The 17562-nt window shown below is 45.1% G+C and overlaps 2 protein-coding genes across 5 annotated transcripts in view; one reads left to right on the forward strand and one right to left on the reverse strand.

Annotated features, from left to right (window-relative positions):
* The first annotated feature begins 207 nt into the window (after nucleotides 1–207).
* dipk2b (divergent protein kinase domain 2B) lies at nucleotides 208–7029 on the forward strand. 2 transcript variants are annotated; one of them, XM_071342022.1, is made up of 5 exons: nucleotides 208–713; nucleotides 1519–1783; nucleotides 3051–3224; nucleotides 3713–4007; nucleotides 5810–7029. In XM_071342022.1, exons 1-5 carry the CDS (start codon nucleotides 481–483, stop codon nucleotides 6202–6204), a joined length of 1362 nt encoding a protein of 453 aa, XP_071198123.1. In that variant the 5' UTR covers nucleotides 208–480; the 3' UTR covers nucleotides 6205–7029. The 2 variants fall into 2 exon arrangements, with proteins under 2 accessions (XP_071198123.1, XP_071198124.1); XM_071342023.1 differs by lacking the exon at nucleotides 208–713 and adding an exon at nucleotides 1177–1300.
* Nucleotides 6783–17562, reverse strand: part of kdm6a (lysine (K)-specific demethylase 6A) — a 90066-nt gene continuing 79286 nt past the window's right edge. For all 3 annotated transcript variants that reach the window (XM_071342020.1, XM_071342021.1, XM_071342019.1), the window contains 12 exons: nucleotides 16909–17038; nucleotides 16603–16708; nucleotides 15596–15801; nucleotides 14811–14863; nucleotides 14626–14700; nucleotides 14213–14361; nucleotides 13933–14047; nucleotides 13440–13627; nucleotides 9648–9789; nucleotides 9407–9533; nucleotides 8622–8792; nucleotides 6783–7719 (listed from right to left, as the gene is read on the reverse strand). In XM_071342020.1, coding sequence (XP_071198121.1) covers nucleotides 7693–7719; nucleotides 8622–8792; nucleotides 9407–9533; nucleotides 9648–9789; nucleotides 13440–13627; nucleotides 13933–14047; nucleotides 14213–14361; nucleotides 14626–14700; nucleotides 14811–14863; nucleotides 15596–15801; nucleotides 16603–16708; nucleotides 16909–17038 — 1489 coding nt within the window. In that variant the 3' untranslated portion in view covers nucleotides 6783–7692. The remainder of the gene's footprint in view (nucleotides 7720–8621; nucleotides 8793–9406; nucleotides 9534–9647; nucleotides 9790–13439; nucleotides 13628–13932; nucleotides 14048–14212; nucleotides 14362–14625; nucleotides 14701–14810; nucleotides 14864–15595; nucleotides 15802–16602; nucleotides 16709–16908; nucleotides 17039–17562) is intronic.

Genomic DNA, 17562 nt, shown 5'->3' on the forward strand with positions numbered 1-17562 from the left:
TGCTATCCTGGTCATTGTTAACACTCAGAGCATCTCACCCACTTAGGTGAGTGAGGCTACAAGGCCTCCGGGTGTCAGGTTTGGACTGCCCACATTAAGGAGGTAAGAGTGGTATGGGTGGGGTTAGGGGTCACGTGTTACAGGCTAGCTCAGGGTTGTAGCCAAGGTCGGAGGAAGCGCATCCACGGCAACAGGGCTATCTGCATCCTCCATGTGTTTCCTGTTGAGGTGCTGCTATTCAGGGTGGGTCGGAGAGAAAGAAAGAGGGAAAAAGAGAGGGACATAGAGCGAGACAGAGAGAGAGTGAGAGAAGAGAGAAAGAAAAGACTGACGAGGCCAAAGCTGAGTTGTTTGTATTAAGTTTCTGTCTGAGAACGTATCAGCGTGAGTGTGTGTCAGTATGTCTATGCATGTGTGGACGTATTTGTGATACGTGTATGAGTGTGCGTGTGTGTGGTCCTTCTCTCGATTCATCCCATCATGCCCCTAAAGCGTTGTGATCAGAGGGCCGTGGGGTTTATGAGGTTGACAGTGTGTGTGTTGAGTTGGCTGCTATGTGTGTGTTGGGGTCCAACAGTAGTGGAGGCTGCTGGTACTCCCCCTGCTCCCCAGCAGAAAGCCCTCAGCCTGCAGAGAGCCTTCCTGGGGCTGGACAAGTGCAATGCCTGCGTGGGGACGTCCATCTGTAAGAAGCTCTTGAAGGACCAGATAAGGTAGGTCTGTCTGTCTTACTAAGAATCAATAGCTGGGTACAATAGCGCTGATTTTGCTCTCGCCTCTCATTTATTAAATACTTGTAAGTCCCTTTACAGTGAGCTCAGAACAGCACAAGGGATTGCATGTATGAATGTCACAGTCTTAGTGAATTGACGGTGCTATGACATAGACATCTATAATAGTCTGTGACCTGCTGTCCTAGCTGAATGGTTTTCAACCAACACCTGTGGTCATGATTCTGGGGGAAATCACACACAAACATATTTCCTGTGCACATAGTACTGTATATTCCTAACACACTTCAATGATACAGTAATGTGTGGCAAGAGTCTTTGAGTGTAACGTCTTAAGGAATATTATGACAAAACATTTTCCACATACAGTAGTTAATGTTGATACACCCAAAACACACGGCACGCAATGTCCCAAGTCACCTGTCAAACTTCTGCCATCTGCCAGAGAAAATGGTTCAACTTCCATTGTTTCCAACGGATGCCGGGCAGTGTCCAGGAAAGAACAACTGAGCCTCAACTGTGATCCAAGACTAACATAGACTAACAAGATGAACATAGAAAATATCAGGGTAATACATTTGTTTTCTGATTATGATTTTGACCTTATTCTTATGACAAGCCACCATATTGGCAACTGTTCAAGTGGCCAACTCAAGGTTTTGTTACATTCTCCACAATGCTTTTACTCTAACATACAGTATTTCAAAGTATACTTTGGGTGCATCTCAATTGTCTTGATTAGCTTCCCCACCGCAGCTTGAATCACCCCCTCATCTCCCCGCCCCAGGTTTGATTGGTGGATGTCCCCGGATACCACACTCCCATTGGCTGAGAAGCAGAGTTTCCCGGGGAACCTTACAGATGATTCATTAAGCTGGCGTCCTGTGGTCTTGTCGTTCCTCTCCTCCCCCCGTCTGCACTCGTCCTCCGACCGTTCAATCTGTCGCTCGGTGGGACGGCAGGGTCCCTGCAGCATCGAGGCCGTCCTCAGGGTCACACCCAGATTCCAGAGCTTGAACCAATCACATCTTTTGCTGCCCCATATTGTGAAGGTACGCATAGGTAGAGCAATATATATAGAGATATGTACACTATATATACAAAAGTATGTGGACACCCCTTCAAATGAGTGGATTTGGCTATTTCAGCCACAGCAGTTGGTGACAGGTGTATAAAATGGCTTTCAGTAGAATGGCTTTCTGAAGAGCTCTGTGACTTTCAACGTGGAACCATCATAGGATGCCACCTTTCCAACAAGTCCGTTTGTCAAATTTCAACTAAGTGCTGTTATTGTGAAGTGGAATCGTCTAGGAGCAACAATGGCTCAGCCGCGAAGCGGTAGGCCACACAAGCTCACAGAACGGGACCGTGCTGTCCTTGAGTTCCAAACTGCCTCAACATCAGCACAATAACTTTTAGTCGGGAGCATGAAATGGGTTTCCATGGCCAAGCAGCCGTACACAAGCCTAAGATCCTCATGTGTAATACCAAGCATTTGCTGTAGTGGTGTAAAGCCATTGGACTCTGGAAACACGGTCTCTGGAGTGATGAATCACACTTCACCATCTGGCAGTGTGACGGATGAATCTGGGTTTGGCCGATGCCAGGAGAACGCTACCTGACCCAATGTATAGTGCCAACTGTAAAGTTTGGTGGAGGAGGAATAATGGTCTGGGGCTGTTTTTCATGGTTCGGGCTAGGCCCCTTCCTTCCAGTGAAAGGAAATATTAATGCCACAGCATACAATGACATTCTACATGATTCTGTGCTTCCAACTTTGTGGCAGCAGTTTGGAGAAGGCCCTTTCCTGTTTTAGCATGACAATGCCCCCGTGCACAAAGCAAGGCCCATACAGGAGTGGTTTGTTGAGTTCAGTGTGGAACAACTTGACTGGCCTGCACAGAGCCCTGACCTCAACCGCATCGAACACCTTTGGGATGAATTGGACTGCGAGCCTGCCCAACATCAGTGCCCAACCTCACTAATGCTCTTGTGGCTGAATGTGGAAGCACGTCTCCGCAGCAATGTTCTAACATTTAGTGGAAAGCCTTCCAAGAAGAGTTGAGGCTGTTATAGCAGCAAAGGGGGGAACCAACTCCATATTAATGCCCATTATTTTGGAATGAGATGTTCGACGAGCAAAGGTCCACATACTTTTGGTCATGTAGTGTATACTGTATATGACTTAGGGACTGGTAGGGGTGTGAATAGATGTTAACAGGTAGAGGTGTGGATGGGTACAGATATGCAAACAGGTGAGTAAACTTCAATATTCTGTAACGTGGCACCCTCCTGAAACCTTGGCTGTACCCCATCCAGGGTTTGGCACCTCCCCTGCTGCGCTGTCCCTCCCAGAGACTGCTGGACCGCGTTGTGCGCCGCTATGCTGAGGTGGTGGACGTGGGCAGTGTTCAGATGAAGCACTTCTCAGAGAGAGACAAACTACGGCTGCTCTACACGCTAGCTGTCAATCAACAGCCTCTCATACTGCAGGTGGGCCAGAGACATGCATAGATACTCACAGCCAGTTTCCCTGACACAGATAAATCCTAGGACTAAAAAGCATGTTCAAATGTAGATTCTCCATTGAAAGTGTTTATTTTTGCAAGAACTAGGAATAATCTGTTTCCAGGAAACCAGCCGTTGAGTGCAGGCATAAGTATACTCTAGCATTCTAAGTGCAAAACCAGGAACCTTGTGGACATCGTTCTGTAATGGCTTTGGATGACTGATGTAATCAAGGTTGTGGGTTCACCAGTTACTGTATATAGCTTTACTTTAACAATATTGACAATAGAAAGGTTATAGCTATTGGTATCCTATAAATACACGGACCATGGAGATTTTGATACACAATAAAAGCAGCAAAGACCTCAGATGACTGTGTCCGAGAACAGAAGGAATCATTCCCCCTGTAGGTTTAACCAAAACAAACAACCCGGCCCTCTGTTTGCTCACCATGTTCCCCTCCTCATCACCAGATGTTCCCAGGCACCGAGGGCTGGCCATTCCCCCGCTACCAGGGCTCGTGTGGCAGGCTGATGGTGTGGGCAAGCTCCAGGCCTCTGTGGGGCCTTTATGGTTCCTCCAGGGAGTTCGTCCAGAGGGTGGACGTGGCCTACCAGCTACTCCAGATCACCCAGGGCCTGGGCCACAACAGTCTGGGTTTCCTGCTCTACTACACCAGGCTAGAGGAGGATATGTTCGGACTGCTGGATGACCAGCGAGTGTTCATCACAGATGCCAGCAGCATAGGGGTCATTGACCTGGAGCAGGGTGAGTGGAACAAATGGGTACTGGCTCTGCCGTTATCAGAGGATAGGGGGACTCTGCAGATATGGATGTGGATGATGAGGATGGTGTTGATGACGACGATAAGGGGTTTCACTTTCCCAAAGAAAAAGCTATTTTACATGGGGTTGGGGAAAGAGGGTGGGCTCACCTCATCCATAACAGTGAAAATACAGCATATGTTCATAGCTGGGAGAGTCAGAAAGAGTCAGAGATGTGATCAGAATAAATATTCCTTTGAATATTCCTTGAAAGTACCTATCGTTATGAGCTTATTGTGTGGCTTACACAAGCATGTCTGTCTGATCCACTGCATAGAAACAAATCAAATCAAAGTTTATTTGTCACCTGTGTCGAATACAACAGGTCTAGTAGACCTTACAGTGAAATGCTTACTTACAGGCTCTAACCAATAGTGCAAAAAAGGTATTAGGTGAACAATAGGTAACTAAAGAAATAAAAACAACAGTGAAAAACAGTAGCGAGGCTATATACAATAGCGAGGCTATAAAAGTTGCGAGGCTACATACAGACACCGGTTAGTCAGGCTGATTGAGGTAGTATGTACATGTAGATATTGTTAAAGTGACTATGCATATATGATGAACTGAGAGTAACAGTAGCGTAAAGAGGGGTTGGCGGGTGGCGGGACACAATGCAGATAGCCCAATTAGCCAACACACAAGCAGAGGGATTTTTCCAGAAACATCACTGTACTATCAAGGTTGTCTTTAATCATTATCAGCCAGATGTAGCTGATAGTGTTATTTAGAACCTCACACAGGAAGGATATATTTTACTCTGTTCCTCTTTTTAGAAACCGTCAATTAATACACTTCCTTTTTTTCTGTTCTGCAAATCATTATATTGGGGTCACAAACATCTATGCTCTTATCGGACAAGTTTAGGTAGAACCTCCCTGTTTCAAAACATTTTCTCCCTATTGAACACAACACAGGTTTCTTTTGTGTGCTAGTAATCGGAGGCAATGGTGTCTCTTTTAGCTCTTCTACTGAGATGCTGTGTGCTGTAACAGAATTGGAATTACCTACAACAGACAAAAAAGCTCCCTGGTAATGAGAGTAGTGAAGTTCCTTTCTTTATGAAACAAAGACAATATATTCCACTGTATCAGATATACAGAAGCTCAGTGGGGACATTTAATGATGTCAGTTATCTTTGTGTTGGTCAGGATCCTTGCTGTGGCATCATATGGACAATTGTGTTGGAATAACGTGGGCAATAGGCCCACACACAGACTAGGGAAGTTTATCCTTATAATGACTGTCATCTCAGCAGTAAAAGAGGACTCAGTGGCAAACCTTGTTTGTTGATATTACAAACTAGGGAATGGATGCAGAGAAATTATACAGTATATAAAACGTATACACTGAGTATACCAAACATTAGGAACACTTTCCTAATATTGAGTTGCACTCCGACACTCTCCTCTAAAACATTTTATTTTGCACCTTCTTTAACTCCGTGTTGTTGGAAAAGGTCCCATAGGTAAACATTTCACTGTTAAGCCATGTTCATATTGGCAGTTTGAAGAGACTCAAATCCAATTTCTGGCATATCTGATACAAATCTGTTATTTTTCCTGCTGTCTGTACCGACAGGTTTGAAAAACAAAACTTATTTGAGCATTAAGGCCTGCAGTGTGAACAAGACTTTAGTCTACATCTGCATGTGACTAATAAAATTTGATATCAACTACACTTATCCAGTCTTTTTAGTAAGGGTCAAATATTTGGATACGGTCACACTTACCCTCTCTCTTCCAGGGTTCCCCCCAGACCCTCCCTCCCAAACAGGCTCTGGCGGGGACATCTTCTCCTGCCTGGGTCAGGGTGCATCCCCCTGCCATCGCTCTCCTCCCTGCAGCTCTGTCCGCCCTACCCAGAGCCTCACTCTGCTCTGCACAGCACTCCTGCCCAGACTGCTGCTCACAGAGAGGGGGGCCCAGCCAACCAGGCTACCCATGGAGGGTGAGGCAGAGGCGGGGAGGTTGGCAAGAGACGTGCCCCTGTTGCTGGGTGTGTGTGCAGACCCTAGCCAGCCTGACTGGAAGATCATGGCAGCAGTAGGATCTCTGATGGACCTGCTAAAACCCATGAGGCCCTGCAACCCACACTACACCTACAGGTACCCAGAGTGCAGATACAACCAAGACTACTGAGAGCTGGCAGGACTACAATACCCATACTACCCTGCTACAGCCATAGACAATGTTAAGTCCACAGGTGCCCAGAGTGGACATATGAACTGTGATCCAGACAGTTGGTGGGACTGCAGAGCTTTGATATTAGACTGACAAAGGGACTCTGGAGTGTTGTGTGCTGGAATGACTATGCACTGAGCTGAATTGACTACGCACACAAAGGGGGTGGTGGTTCTGCACGGGGCAGTGTATGTGAAGTCTGTAGTACTTAGCAGCTTGTAGTGCTTGCCTGTAGTGTAGTGCTTGCCTGTAGTGTAGTGCTTGCCTGTAGTGTAGTGCTTGCCTGTAGTGTAGTGCTTGCCTGTAGTGTAGTGCTTGCCTGTAGTGTAGTGCTTGCCTGTAGTGTAGTGCTTGCCTGCTGCTTACCTGCTTTAGACCTCAGCTACTTTCAGGTAGTGAACCGGTCACAGCAGCTCTGTGCATCATAGGAGATGAACATGTAAAGAAGAAACATGAGAAGTTCCACATGAAAATAAAGAACTTCTGTTAAATGGCGCATAAAACATCTTTCAAACAATAAAAGCATTTCAAGGAGGGTCTCTGCAAAATGCTTTGCTAAAGCAATTTTATTCATTTAGAAAACAGGAGGGGCCGTGTATAAAATGACACGACTCCTTCAAATTTAATGGCAGGAACTCTGAAGAAAAAAATTACAGCATTCCAACAAAGATTTTCAAACAAATAAATATGCATTTTATAAATAAGGAAAATTTACAACAAGATTAAAAATAAAATGAAAATCACAAATTAAAGTTTATTCCTTAAAAGTCTATGTGCAACCCATTTCTCTTGGTGACTTGGCTGTTTTTACCTCTCATTTTATTCACTGTTTTTTACCTACAGAACCAAAACATTATTATGGTTCCAAAATAACAATAAAACTGTAAAAAAAAATATAAATCGCTCTAACTCTTTACATTACAAAATGTTGTTTTCTTATTATTTTCTTGCCCAAAGTAGTATCTATCTAACATACAAAAGACCAGCTATGCTAGGACTCATCTCAAGGGAAACAAACTTAGAGAAGGTGTATATCAGCCCACAAACATAATTAAAAAAGGAACAATTCTGCAAGTCAGTAGTCTGTGTGACGTTGTTGCCAGTTATAACATAATATATACAAAAAGTCGCCAGTCACAATTTTTTGTCCATTTTTGTGTGTTTTTCTAGAGAAGTTACAGCTGAGCCAGGCAGCATTGGAACAGTCTGGTGGCAGTAGCTGGCAGGAGCAATGCCCTCCCCCTCCAGTCCTTTAGGGGGAGGACACCTCTGCTCTGGGCAGGTTGCATAGACACACAGCTTTTCACACAGCTGCCTTGTGGGATAGCTACAGAGAGCAGTGGAGGACTGCTGGCTTACTTCCTGAATATCAGAAAAGGGTATTCTGGTAGGTTTCGGGAGTCCAGGGAGGATTCTTATTGTCCTCAGAACAACAGAATGTTACCGTCAAGAGGAGGAAGGCAGAGGAGCGGCCTGTTGAGGGAGAGAGGGATGAGATTCATTTTGGCTATGTAAACAGTTAAACTCCTAAAGCCTTACTAGTGAACTAGTACACTTTTACAAAGTGTGCATGATCATATACTCTTACTTGAACTAATGTGAACACTGACTCACTAGTGTGTAGACTTACTACCTTCAATACTATCACATTTTAAGAGTGAATGTGCTCTTCAATGATACCATATGGCAGTGACTGCAGTAATTATGCAAGGAGGAATGATAGCCTAAGTGAATGTTGGCTCCTTGCACAATGCAAGTCTTCCTCGGTCCCTCTGGCTTGTCAATATGGTGTTTATGTCCATTTATTTCCCCACTTGTTTATGCCTCCATCCTTGGTATAGTAGCTAGTTAGCTAGCTTGATTTGCACTGTTTTAGCATTTCTAAGCACACCACTCGACCAGGTATTAGAGGAAGAGAAAAGCAAAATTAAATACTCCTCCTTGGTGGACTTTTAGGGAGATTAATGTAGAAAAATGTCATAATACTCTAACACTTCCCCTCTACATGCCTGTCACAGACTCAATGGCAAGGGAAACTTTGTGGGCCGGACCCAGAATTGATATAATGTTGCAAATTTGCTAGTGAGATCTCAAGACAGGTAGAGTAGAAGCAGAGTAGAGAAACAATTCGATTGAAAGACAACCTGAACAAACCTTAATGCATAGCCAATATGATTTATATAGGACATTTATTTATCAGGATATTTTCTGCTGGACAATTTATCCAGCAGTTTTTATTTGTCTGCTTTTATATATTTTTATGAGCCAAGAGTCGGCAATTACCAGCTAATGGAAACACTGGTGTAAACTATTTATGTGACGTGGTCATTAACCTATTGGTCATCATAAAATCACTAGTGTCCTTGCTGACTTACGAGTGTGAACTGGTCGTAGACCTGTGTGAGGTCGTCCATCTTGTACTGCTCCAGCACCACAAAGTTATCCAGGTTACAGCTCCCCCTACGGGCACAGTCCTGACAGTGCACCACGTATGTCTTCCTGCTGTTGCTCTCACTGGTTACAAACAGCAGGTCAAACACCTCCACCTGCAGATGGAGGGAGAGGTGAGATTGTGAAAGGAGGTAGGTGTGTGCGCGTTCACATGTGTGTATGTGAACGTTTAAAGGTTAAAATGTTAAATCACGAACCAATTTTTTTTTTCTCACAATTTTTTTAAATCACAGTGCAGTTATCACAAAACTACCACTAACAGCTCCCGATCATCATCACAAAGGGAAAACATTTTACAAATAGGCCTACTTATGCAACAATGGGAGTCTGGGTGCGCAGCACACGTGTTTAGATGGAGCGGTCGGATAGAAATTGAGTGAGACACGTAACGGAGAGAAAAGAGAACGTAGGGAGAAGAATGTGATTACTTGGCTAGGTTTCGCTAATGCTCATACAAGAGGCTTTTTGCCCCTTGCCAGATAGTCGCTGTGAATAAAAATGTGTTCTTAATTGACTAAAGGTTGCTTTCGGGACAACATTACAGCTGCCCGAAGCAGATTCCAGATGGCGCCTACTGTATGACTGCGGTAGAACTTCATTGCCCCAGAGAGGTCATACCACGCAATACGAATTGACGTGGAATTTTTATTAAACGTTCTAACGGAAAAACGAAGAAAAATTGTCTCTGTCACATCCCTAGTGTGTGTACCTCGCAGATGCTGCAATAATGTGCGGGCTCGTCCCTGGTCCTGCCATGCCACACCAGCTCCTTGCCTGCCGCCTGCAGCAGCTCCCGCAGCATCTGACACTGCTTCAATGTCCGCAGCAGACAGTACCTAGCAGAGACAGACAGACGCGTACAGGGGTTAGCTGTGTGTGTGCGTGAGAGAGTGAGTGAGTCTGTGAGCGAGAGAGAGAGAACGAATGATGTGTGTGCGCGTGTGACTCACTTGATCATCTGGAAGAGCTTGCTGTCGGACACTTTGATGTTCCTGGCCATGTTCCAGGAGAGGTGTATCATTGGGACGATGGACTTCACGCTTTGCAGCTTATTCCACTCATATCGCTCTACCGCCAGCTTATACTGGTATGCTGGAGAGAGGGAGACATGTAAGGAGAGGGAAAGAGAGAAAATGGGATAAAGGGGAAAGAGGAGCAGGAAGAAGAGAATCAAATGACAATTCAATTTCAAACTTCACTATGTCATAGCCACAAGTTGACACTGTCATACGCCTAGTTTCCTGAAACAAGTCATGTGTCGCAAATCCCTACCTCACAGGAGAGGCAGAAATACCTTCTGGAACACGTGAACTTTCATATACCTTAATAAAAAACTTGTATAGCATCTATAAATATGAATAAAATTGTTATATTACGAGCCTAGTTGGTTTAGCCACGGAAAAAGGTCATGGATGGGCTGGACATGCCGAGAGATGAGTTCAGATTGGTCTGCCATGTAGCATGCTTCTGTCTATAACATGAGCTGCTCAGTATGAGTAGGTAATCCTTTCTAACACGGCTTTTTTGAAAGGTATCACAAAGAACTATGATAATGTTGCCAATGCTCTCCACTCTCCACCTTTCACTTTCTGGAGGACCTAGTTTTGAAATCAGTGGAATGCCCAGTGGAAGTAGAGTATGATAGCTAAGGAGATGGAGAAAATTCAGGCGTTCGATTGCAAATATATGCAGAGGGAGTTAAAGAGAATACACAAAGGCTGATGTATAAAACACCTGTCTCTGGATTACATCTTCAAACTAAGTCCAACCATGGCATCCGTGACAGAGAGGGAGAAGCGTTCATCCATGAATACAGGTAAGAGAGTCTAGCTACATTTTCAGATATTATACGTTTCTAATTTTGCCAAAGTAGTTTTCATTGCAAGTTAAAACGTACTGTTAGCTAGCTAGCTTAACGTTTGCTGACTGGCTCGCTAGCTAACGTTACGTGTCTGATCTGTGTAGAAATATTAGTCATATCTCAGAGCCATTTGCATTGCTAGCTAGCTAACATTGAACCTATTTGGTTAGCTTTAGCTACCTGTAGATTCATGCAGGGTAGTAACATTATGAGTTGGGATTATGGATCATTGTTTAGCTAGCTACATGTCTAAACAAAAGACTCCACTATGAAAGTAACCATTTCACTGTACCGTTTACACGTTCTTTATACTGTGCATGTGACAAATAAACAGATTTGATTTAATTTGATATAGTGTGTGTTTAGAAGAGACAGTAATGTGAAGAACAACATGACCAGCACTAAAGTCAAATTATGATATAACGTTAGGCCAACGAGACAATGTCCTAGTAAAAAAAAATACTCGTTAGAATGCCTTGTTTTTATTTTGTCACACTCACAACCGTAAGCTATTTTCTATAATTAGCTCGACCATTAACTTGTAATTAATGATCTTGTGGGTTTATTTTCCTGTAATAATTAATACAAAATTAGCTAAAGTTAAGATGTTGTCAGCTATATATGGTCAATTTTTGAACTAGATAGCCAGCTAACTTAACGTTAGCTAGCTAGCTGACAAGTTTGAAACTAACCAAAACATTGTTTAGAAAGTTGCTTTTAGTTGCCAAATTTGCTAGATTGACATATTCACAGCATTCGGGAAGTATTCAGACTCCTTGACTTTTTCCACATTTTGTTACGTTATAGACTTATTCTAAAAGTGATTAAACTGTTTCCCCCCCTAATCAATCTACACACAATAACCCATAATAACAAAGCAATACGTTTTTTGTTGTTGCAATTATTACATTTACATAAGTATTCAGGTCCTTTACTCAGTACTTTGTTGAAGCACCTTTGGCAGCGATTACAGCCTCGGGTTATCTTGGGTATGACGCTACAAGCTTGGCACACCTGTATTTGGGGAGTTTCTCCCATTCTTCTCTGTAGATCCTCTCGAGCTCTGTCAGGTTGGATGGAGAGCATTGCTGCACAGTTATTTTCAGGTCTTTCCAGAGATGTTCAATCGGGTTCAAGTCCGGGCCACTCAAGGACATTCAGAGACTTGTCCTGAAGTCACTCCTGCATTGTCTTGGCTGTGTGCTTAGGGTCGTTGTCCTGTTGGAAGGTGAACCTTTGCCTCAGTCTGAGGTCCTGAGCGCTCTGGAGCAGGTTTCATCAAGGATCTCTCTGTACTTTTCTCCGTTCATCTTTCCCTCAATCCTGACTAGTCTCCCAGTCCCTGCCACTGAAAAACATCCCCACAGCATGATGCTGCCACCACCATGCTTCACCGTAGGGATGGTGCCAGGTTTCCTCCAGACGTGACGCTTGGCATTCAGGTCAAATAGTTTGATCTTGGTTTCATCAGACCAGAGAATCTTGTTTCTCATGGTCTGAGTCCTTTAGGTGCCTTTTGGCAAACTCCAAGCGGGCTGTCATGTGCCTTTTTACTGAGGAATGGGTTCCGTCTGGCCACTCTACCATAAAGGCCTGATTGGTGGAGTGCTGCAGAGATGGTTGTCCTTCTGGAGCGTTCTCCATCGCCGCAGAGGAACTCTGGAGCGCTGTCAGAGTGACCATCGGTTTCTTAGTCACCTCCCTGACCAAAGCCCTTTTCCCTTGATTGCTCAGTTTTGCTTCCCGCCCAGCTCTAGGAAGAGTCTTGGTGGTTCCAAACTTCTCCCATTTTAAGAATGATGGAGTCCACTGTGTTCTTGGGGACCTTCAATGCTAGAGACATTTTTTGGTACCCTTCCCCAGATCTGTGCCTTGACACAATCCTGTCTCGGAGCTCTACGGACAATTCCTTCGACCTCATGGCTTGGTTTTTTCTCTGACATGCACTGTTAACTGTGGGACCTTATATAGGCAGGTGTGTGCCTTTCCAAATCATGTCCAATCAATTGAAATTACCACAGGTGGACTCCAATCAAGTTGTAGAAACATCAAGGATAATCAATGGAAAAAGGATGCACCTGAGCTCAATTTTGAGTCTCATAGCAAAGGGTCTGAATACTTATGTAAATAAGGTATCTGTTTATTTTAAATTTGCAAACATTTCTAAAAACCTGTTTTTGCTTTGTCATTATTGGGTATTGTGTGTAGATTGATGAGGGGAAAAAGTAATTTCATCCATTTTAGAATAAGGCTGTAATGTAACAAAATGTGAAAAAAGGGAAGGGGTCTGAATACTTTCCAAATCTACTTTCCAAATGACATTGGATGACAATAGAATGTTTATGATGTCACTGCAACAACTGTATACAGACATGTCGATCGTAGTATAAACAAGCCTTTAGTCTTGAAATCTTTGGTTGTTTAGTACATGGCCTCACATGAATCCTTAAAGAGATGGGTGGGGCTAAGGCTTAAGAGGGTGTGAATGATGCTGAATAGGTGTAGACAAAGAAGAGCTCTCCAGTATGTGTACCAAAACATCCAAGGTCCATTTTCTCAAAAGTGGGGTTTCAAGTTTATCAACTTTCAAAGCAGAATTACTTTCCCATTGTTTCTCAACTATAGTGTGTGATATACCATTTTCTTGCTTGGAGTTTCTACTTTTATCCAATGTAAAAAAACAACAACATTAAAACCGTTGCTACATAAGACCGAATCGAGCCGGTCGGTCATAGATCTCAATGTGTCAGTCCACGCCTATCAGCATCCATCCATCATCTTTTAATGATGTCCCAACAAATTCGACGTAAAACCCATAAAACAACCGTGTATTCCCATATTAAACATATCCCTTTGTCCTCCATGTCCCTTCCGGTCTTACCGGTGAGAGGTCCTACGTTCCAGGCGATATTGTTGCACCAGCCGATGGCCTGGACCCAGTGGACGGTGCCCGTGTTGAGCCACACCAGGTCTCCGGGACGCTGGATGAAGCGGTAGACGGGGACGTCTGCCTCGTACAGGTCCTCCAGGTTGGGCCACCATGACCCCATCAGGAAGTTGATGTTGTTCCTGCAGGAAACACACACACGTCCGATATTAGAAACAGAGGATGCACATGGACACTCGCTCATACTCTGAAGACCCCCTACTCATACTCTGGGTAGTTCATAAATACAAAAATGTAAAAATACATTTTTACATCTGCAATGAATGAAAAGTCGAGATATTCACTTTCCTTTAATTGGTACCAAGTATACCACTTAAATCTTGAGTTAAGACATCTCTAACCTTACAGACTGCACTGGCTGTAAAGAGACAGAGATAGGATATCAATTTTGTGTTGGGTTAGAGGTAGGAGATTTTTGTTGACGTACTTTTCACAGAAGTCGTTGATGATTCCCCAGTAATGTTCGGGCACTGCGAACCACTCACAGTCCCCCGGGCCAATGTTGATGTTCACTGAACAGAAATTATTGTTCTCCTGGTGACCTAGAAGACAAGACACAAATACCTGGTTAAACAAAACACACTACAGTTACTACTAACAAACAGCATTATGTGTGTGGACCCATGTGTGTGTGTGTGTGTGTGTGTGTGTGTGTGTGTGTGTGTGTGTCTCTGCGGCATGTGTGGCTCTCGCTGTGTGTGTCTAACCTGGCGTCCTGCTCCCAGGGACCTTCATGTAGAGCTGGACAGTGTTCATGCCCAGGATGGTGTGTCCTACGTGGCTGAGCAGGTTGCCAGCAGACACCACTCTGGCAAACGCTGGCAGCTTGCTGAGCTCCTGCAGCTGCAGCTTCCACCTGGAAGGAGGTCACAGAGCAAGGGTCAGAGGTCAACATTACAGCACAGACACACACCGCTCCCAAACTGATGGATCCTCTTTATGATACCAATGCCCAGTCCTACCTAGGCCATACCCTTTCTGTGTTTGTAAATCTGAAGGGACTGGAGGGGTGAAAGGACAAGGGTTGTTTTGGGACCAGGCCATAATCTGGTTCATATGAAAATTGTCAAATTAAAGACAAAACATCACAGAACCACATAGTATTGGGTGGAACACTTACTTCCTCTCGTCAGACAGGTCGATGTTGGTGCCAAACTTGATGTGTTTGAAGGGCCCTTTCCTCCGCCGTGTCGCACTGTGGGATCATGGGATATGTAGTTTAGACAGAGCAGAGAGATATCACACAATGCATGCCTACAGACAGACAGAGAGAAAGACCGAAAGAGACAGGGACAGACATCTTACCTCTCTGCATTGGCTGCCTCTGCCTCCTGCTCCTTCTTCTTCTCATTCTCCTCCTGGAAAATACATTTAATATAGGTATATTTTGAGCATATCTGTTCATTGAGTGAGTTCAGTAAATGGAGTGCAACAAACATTCTAAGCTGGGAAGATATTCTGTTTAAGTGACAAAGCTATGTCTGGAGTGTCCATGTGAATATTCAGTGACAACATACCACTCAAAACGGTGTTTCTATTCAACAAGGCCTTGTACTGACTTTTTTACCCCCTTTTTCTCCCCAATTTCGTGGTATCCAATTGTTAGTAGTTACTGTCTTGTCTCATCGCTACAACTCCCGTACGGGCTCGGGAGAGACGAAGGTCGAGAGCCATGCTCCTCCGAAACACAACCCAACCGCACTGCTTCTTAACACAGCGCACATCCAACCCGGAAGCCAGCCGCACCAATGTGTCGGAGGAAACACCGTACACCTAGCGACCTGGTCAGCGTGCACTGTGCCCGGCCCGCCACAGGAGTCGCTAGTGCGCGATGAGACAAGGATATCCCTGCCGGCCAAACCCTCCCTAACCCGGACGACGCTAGGCCAATTGTGCGTCGCCCCATGGACCTCCCGGTCGTGGCCGGCTGCGACAGAGCCTGGACTCGAACCCAGAGTCTCTGGTGGCACAGCTAGCACTGCGATGCAGTGCCTTAGACCACTGCGCCACCCGGGAGGCGCCTTGTACTGACTTTGTTTGGAGATGATGGTGGTGGATTTGTGTATGTACGTGCATCTCCCTCTACTAACCCGTAGTGACTCCTGGAAGGACGAGGCCTGGTACTGGGCATACTTGGCAATGGTGGTGTGTGATTGGCTGCTCTGGCAGCGCCACATCTTCTTTGTGCCACTCAGGTCCCAGTTCTCGTCGGTGGGCTGAGACAGCTGGGTCCGCACCTCCACCAGGTGGTCTGGGTTAGCCTCCACCAGGGTCTTAGTGGAGAACAGACCCAGGTCTGAGAGAGGGGAGGGGGGAGAAGGGTGGGACGGAGGAAGGAGTGGAGGGAGAGAAAGAAGGGTGGAGGGAGAAGGGACAGAGTAAGAGAGGAAAGAAAATAGGGAGACAGAGGATGGGGATTGAGGGAAAGGGAGAAAAAGTGGAGTGGAAAAATGTTTAGTATGGGATGTTTAGTACCACTCCCAACTGGCATGGGCAACAGCAAAACATCGGTCAGGGAAATTCAGCCAATTTCTGCTAAGACGGCAAAATCTTTCCCAGAGCAGTAAAACACAGAGTTCAGAAGAACTAGCTTAATGAACTAAAAGCTATTTATCCATCCAGTTATTAAGAGTGAGTTTCTAGCCTGTGTGTGGTGTGCTACAGTACAGTGATGCAGTTGCGAGCTAGCTGATGAAGTGAGGGAGCCAATAGCTTTCCTTGGCAGCCATTGGCTACTTTACTTCAGATGCTATACATGTAATGACACTCTCTGCTTGCAGGTGGTGCTGTTGTCATACATGTTAAGTTGTTCAACACACAAACATACACATCCCCACCCACCCAAGCCTGTGAGAGAGTGAATGAGTGCAAACACACACACCCTCACACACACACAAGCAAATGAGTGCGTACAGACACACAAAGCTTTTATTTCTGTCCTTAGGGGAGAAACATTCAAGTAAAATTCAAATGAGATCCCAATCAGGACTAGAATGATGACTAATGTTTGTTTTGCTAGAGTGTGTAAGCAAAGTGTAATTCCCCCAGCAAGTAGTGTGTAACGACGGTATAGGACTACCATCAGTGTGTAACTCACCCAGTTTGAGCGCCCCGGCAAGCCCTCTGATGACGGTGACAGGGTTGGAGGGGTTGGTACAGAACTGATGGAGCGGAGGGAAGAACGCATCCCTCTTATTCTCCAGCTACACACCACGGGAGAGAAACACACACACATTAGACTTTTGACTTGCAAACTAGACCGTTCTGATGAAGTCTAAGACCTTTTCCTGGGACAGCGACGGACGCAACTAAAAACTTCAGGATGAAAACTACATTTACTGTTGCAAGTAAAAAGTACAAAGTAATAAAATCTCAACAAAAACCCTTGTGGCTGTATACTCACGTAGATGCTGGGTGTGGGGGGGTTGAGTTTGTCCTTTGGCAGTGAGGGCGAGGGGGGCGGAGGGGGTCTGGGCGGGGGACACTTTTCTAGGAGGACACTGCTGTTGGACAGGCCGTTCTTCCCCAGGTTCCTAAAGACGTAGGGGGACAGAGAGAGAGCGAGATCACGTCTGGCTGCTCAATGACACTGAGATGAACCATGCTTCAGCTAATAGCAGCAGCACAAGCCAACACAATGAGTCTGGAATCTAGACAGACATGCATTGTGCAGCACAATTAAAACAGACCAGTGTTAGAACAGAACTTGAGGCTCAGTAAGAGAAAGAACCCTAGAGTAGCGGTTCACCAAAGCTATAGTCATACACAGAGCAGTATATGTGCAGTAGAATAACACCTATGGCTCAGGTTGTGTACACATGGCTTACTGGTCAGGATCTCTACAGCCCTGTCAGTTACTGGACACTCCTTGTACACACCACATATACCCCTTTCGGAAACATTAGCCACCAACCTCTCCAACCCACTGATAGCCTGACCTACATCAGAGCACACTCTCCACACTCATTGGGCCCCAAATAAAGTATTTGGCTGCCCAGACCAGAACTGAAACAGGCCAGGCTAAGGGCTAACTGGCCAATAGGGCCAGGCTGGGCTG

The sequence above is a fragment of the Salvelinus alpinus genome, chromosome 14 (genome assembly GCF_045679555.1).
Source record: "Salvelinus alpinus chromosome 14, SLU_Salpinus.1, whole genome shotgun sequence".
Taxonomy (NCBI): domain Eukaryota; kingdom Metazoa; phylum Chordata; class Actinopteri; order Salmoniformes; family Salmonidae; genus Salvelinus; species Salvelinus alpinus.

Excerpts from the sequence above, each read along its gene's own strand:
- dipk2b (XM_071342022.1), top strand. The coding sequence starts at position 481 with ATGCCCCTAAAGCGTTGTGATCAGAGGGCCGTGGGGTTTATGAGGTTG. Across the intron at positions 3,225-3,712 it reads AACAGCCTCTCATACTGCAG|ATGTTCCCAGGCACCGAGGG; the intron begins GTGGGCCAGAGA and ends CCTCATCACCAG. Across the intron at positions 4,008-5,809 it reads GGTCATTGACCTGGAGCAGG|GGTTCCCCCCAGACCCTCCC; the intron begins GTGAGTGGAACA and ends TCTCTCTTCCAG.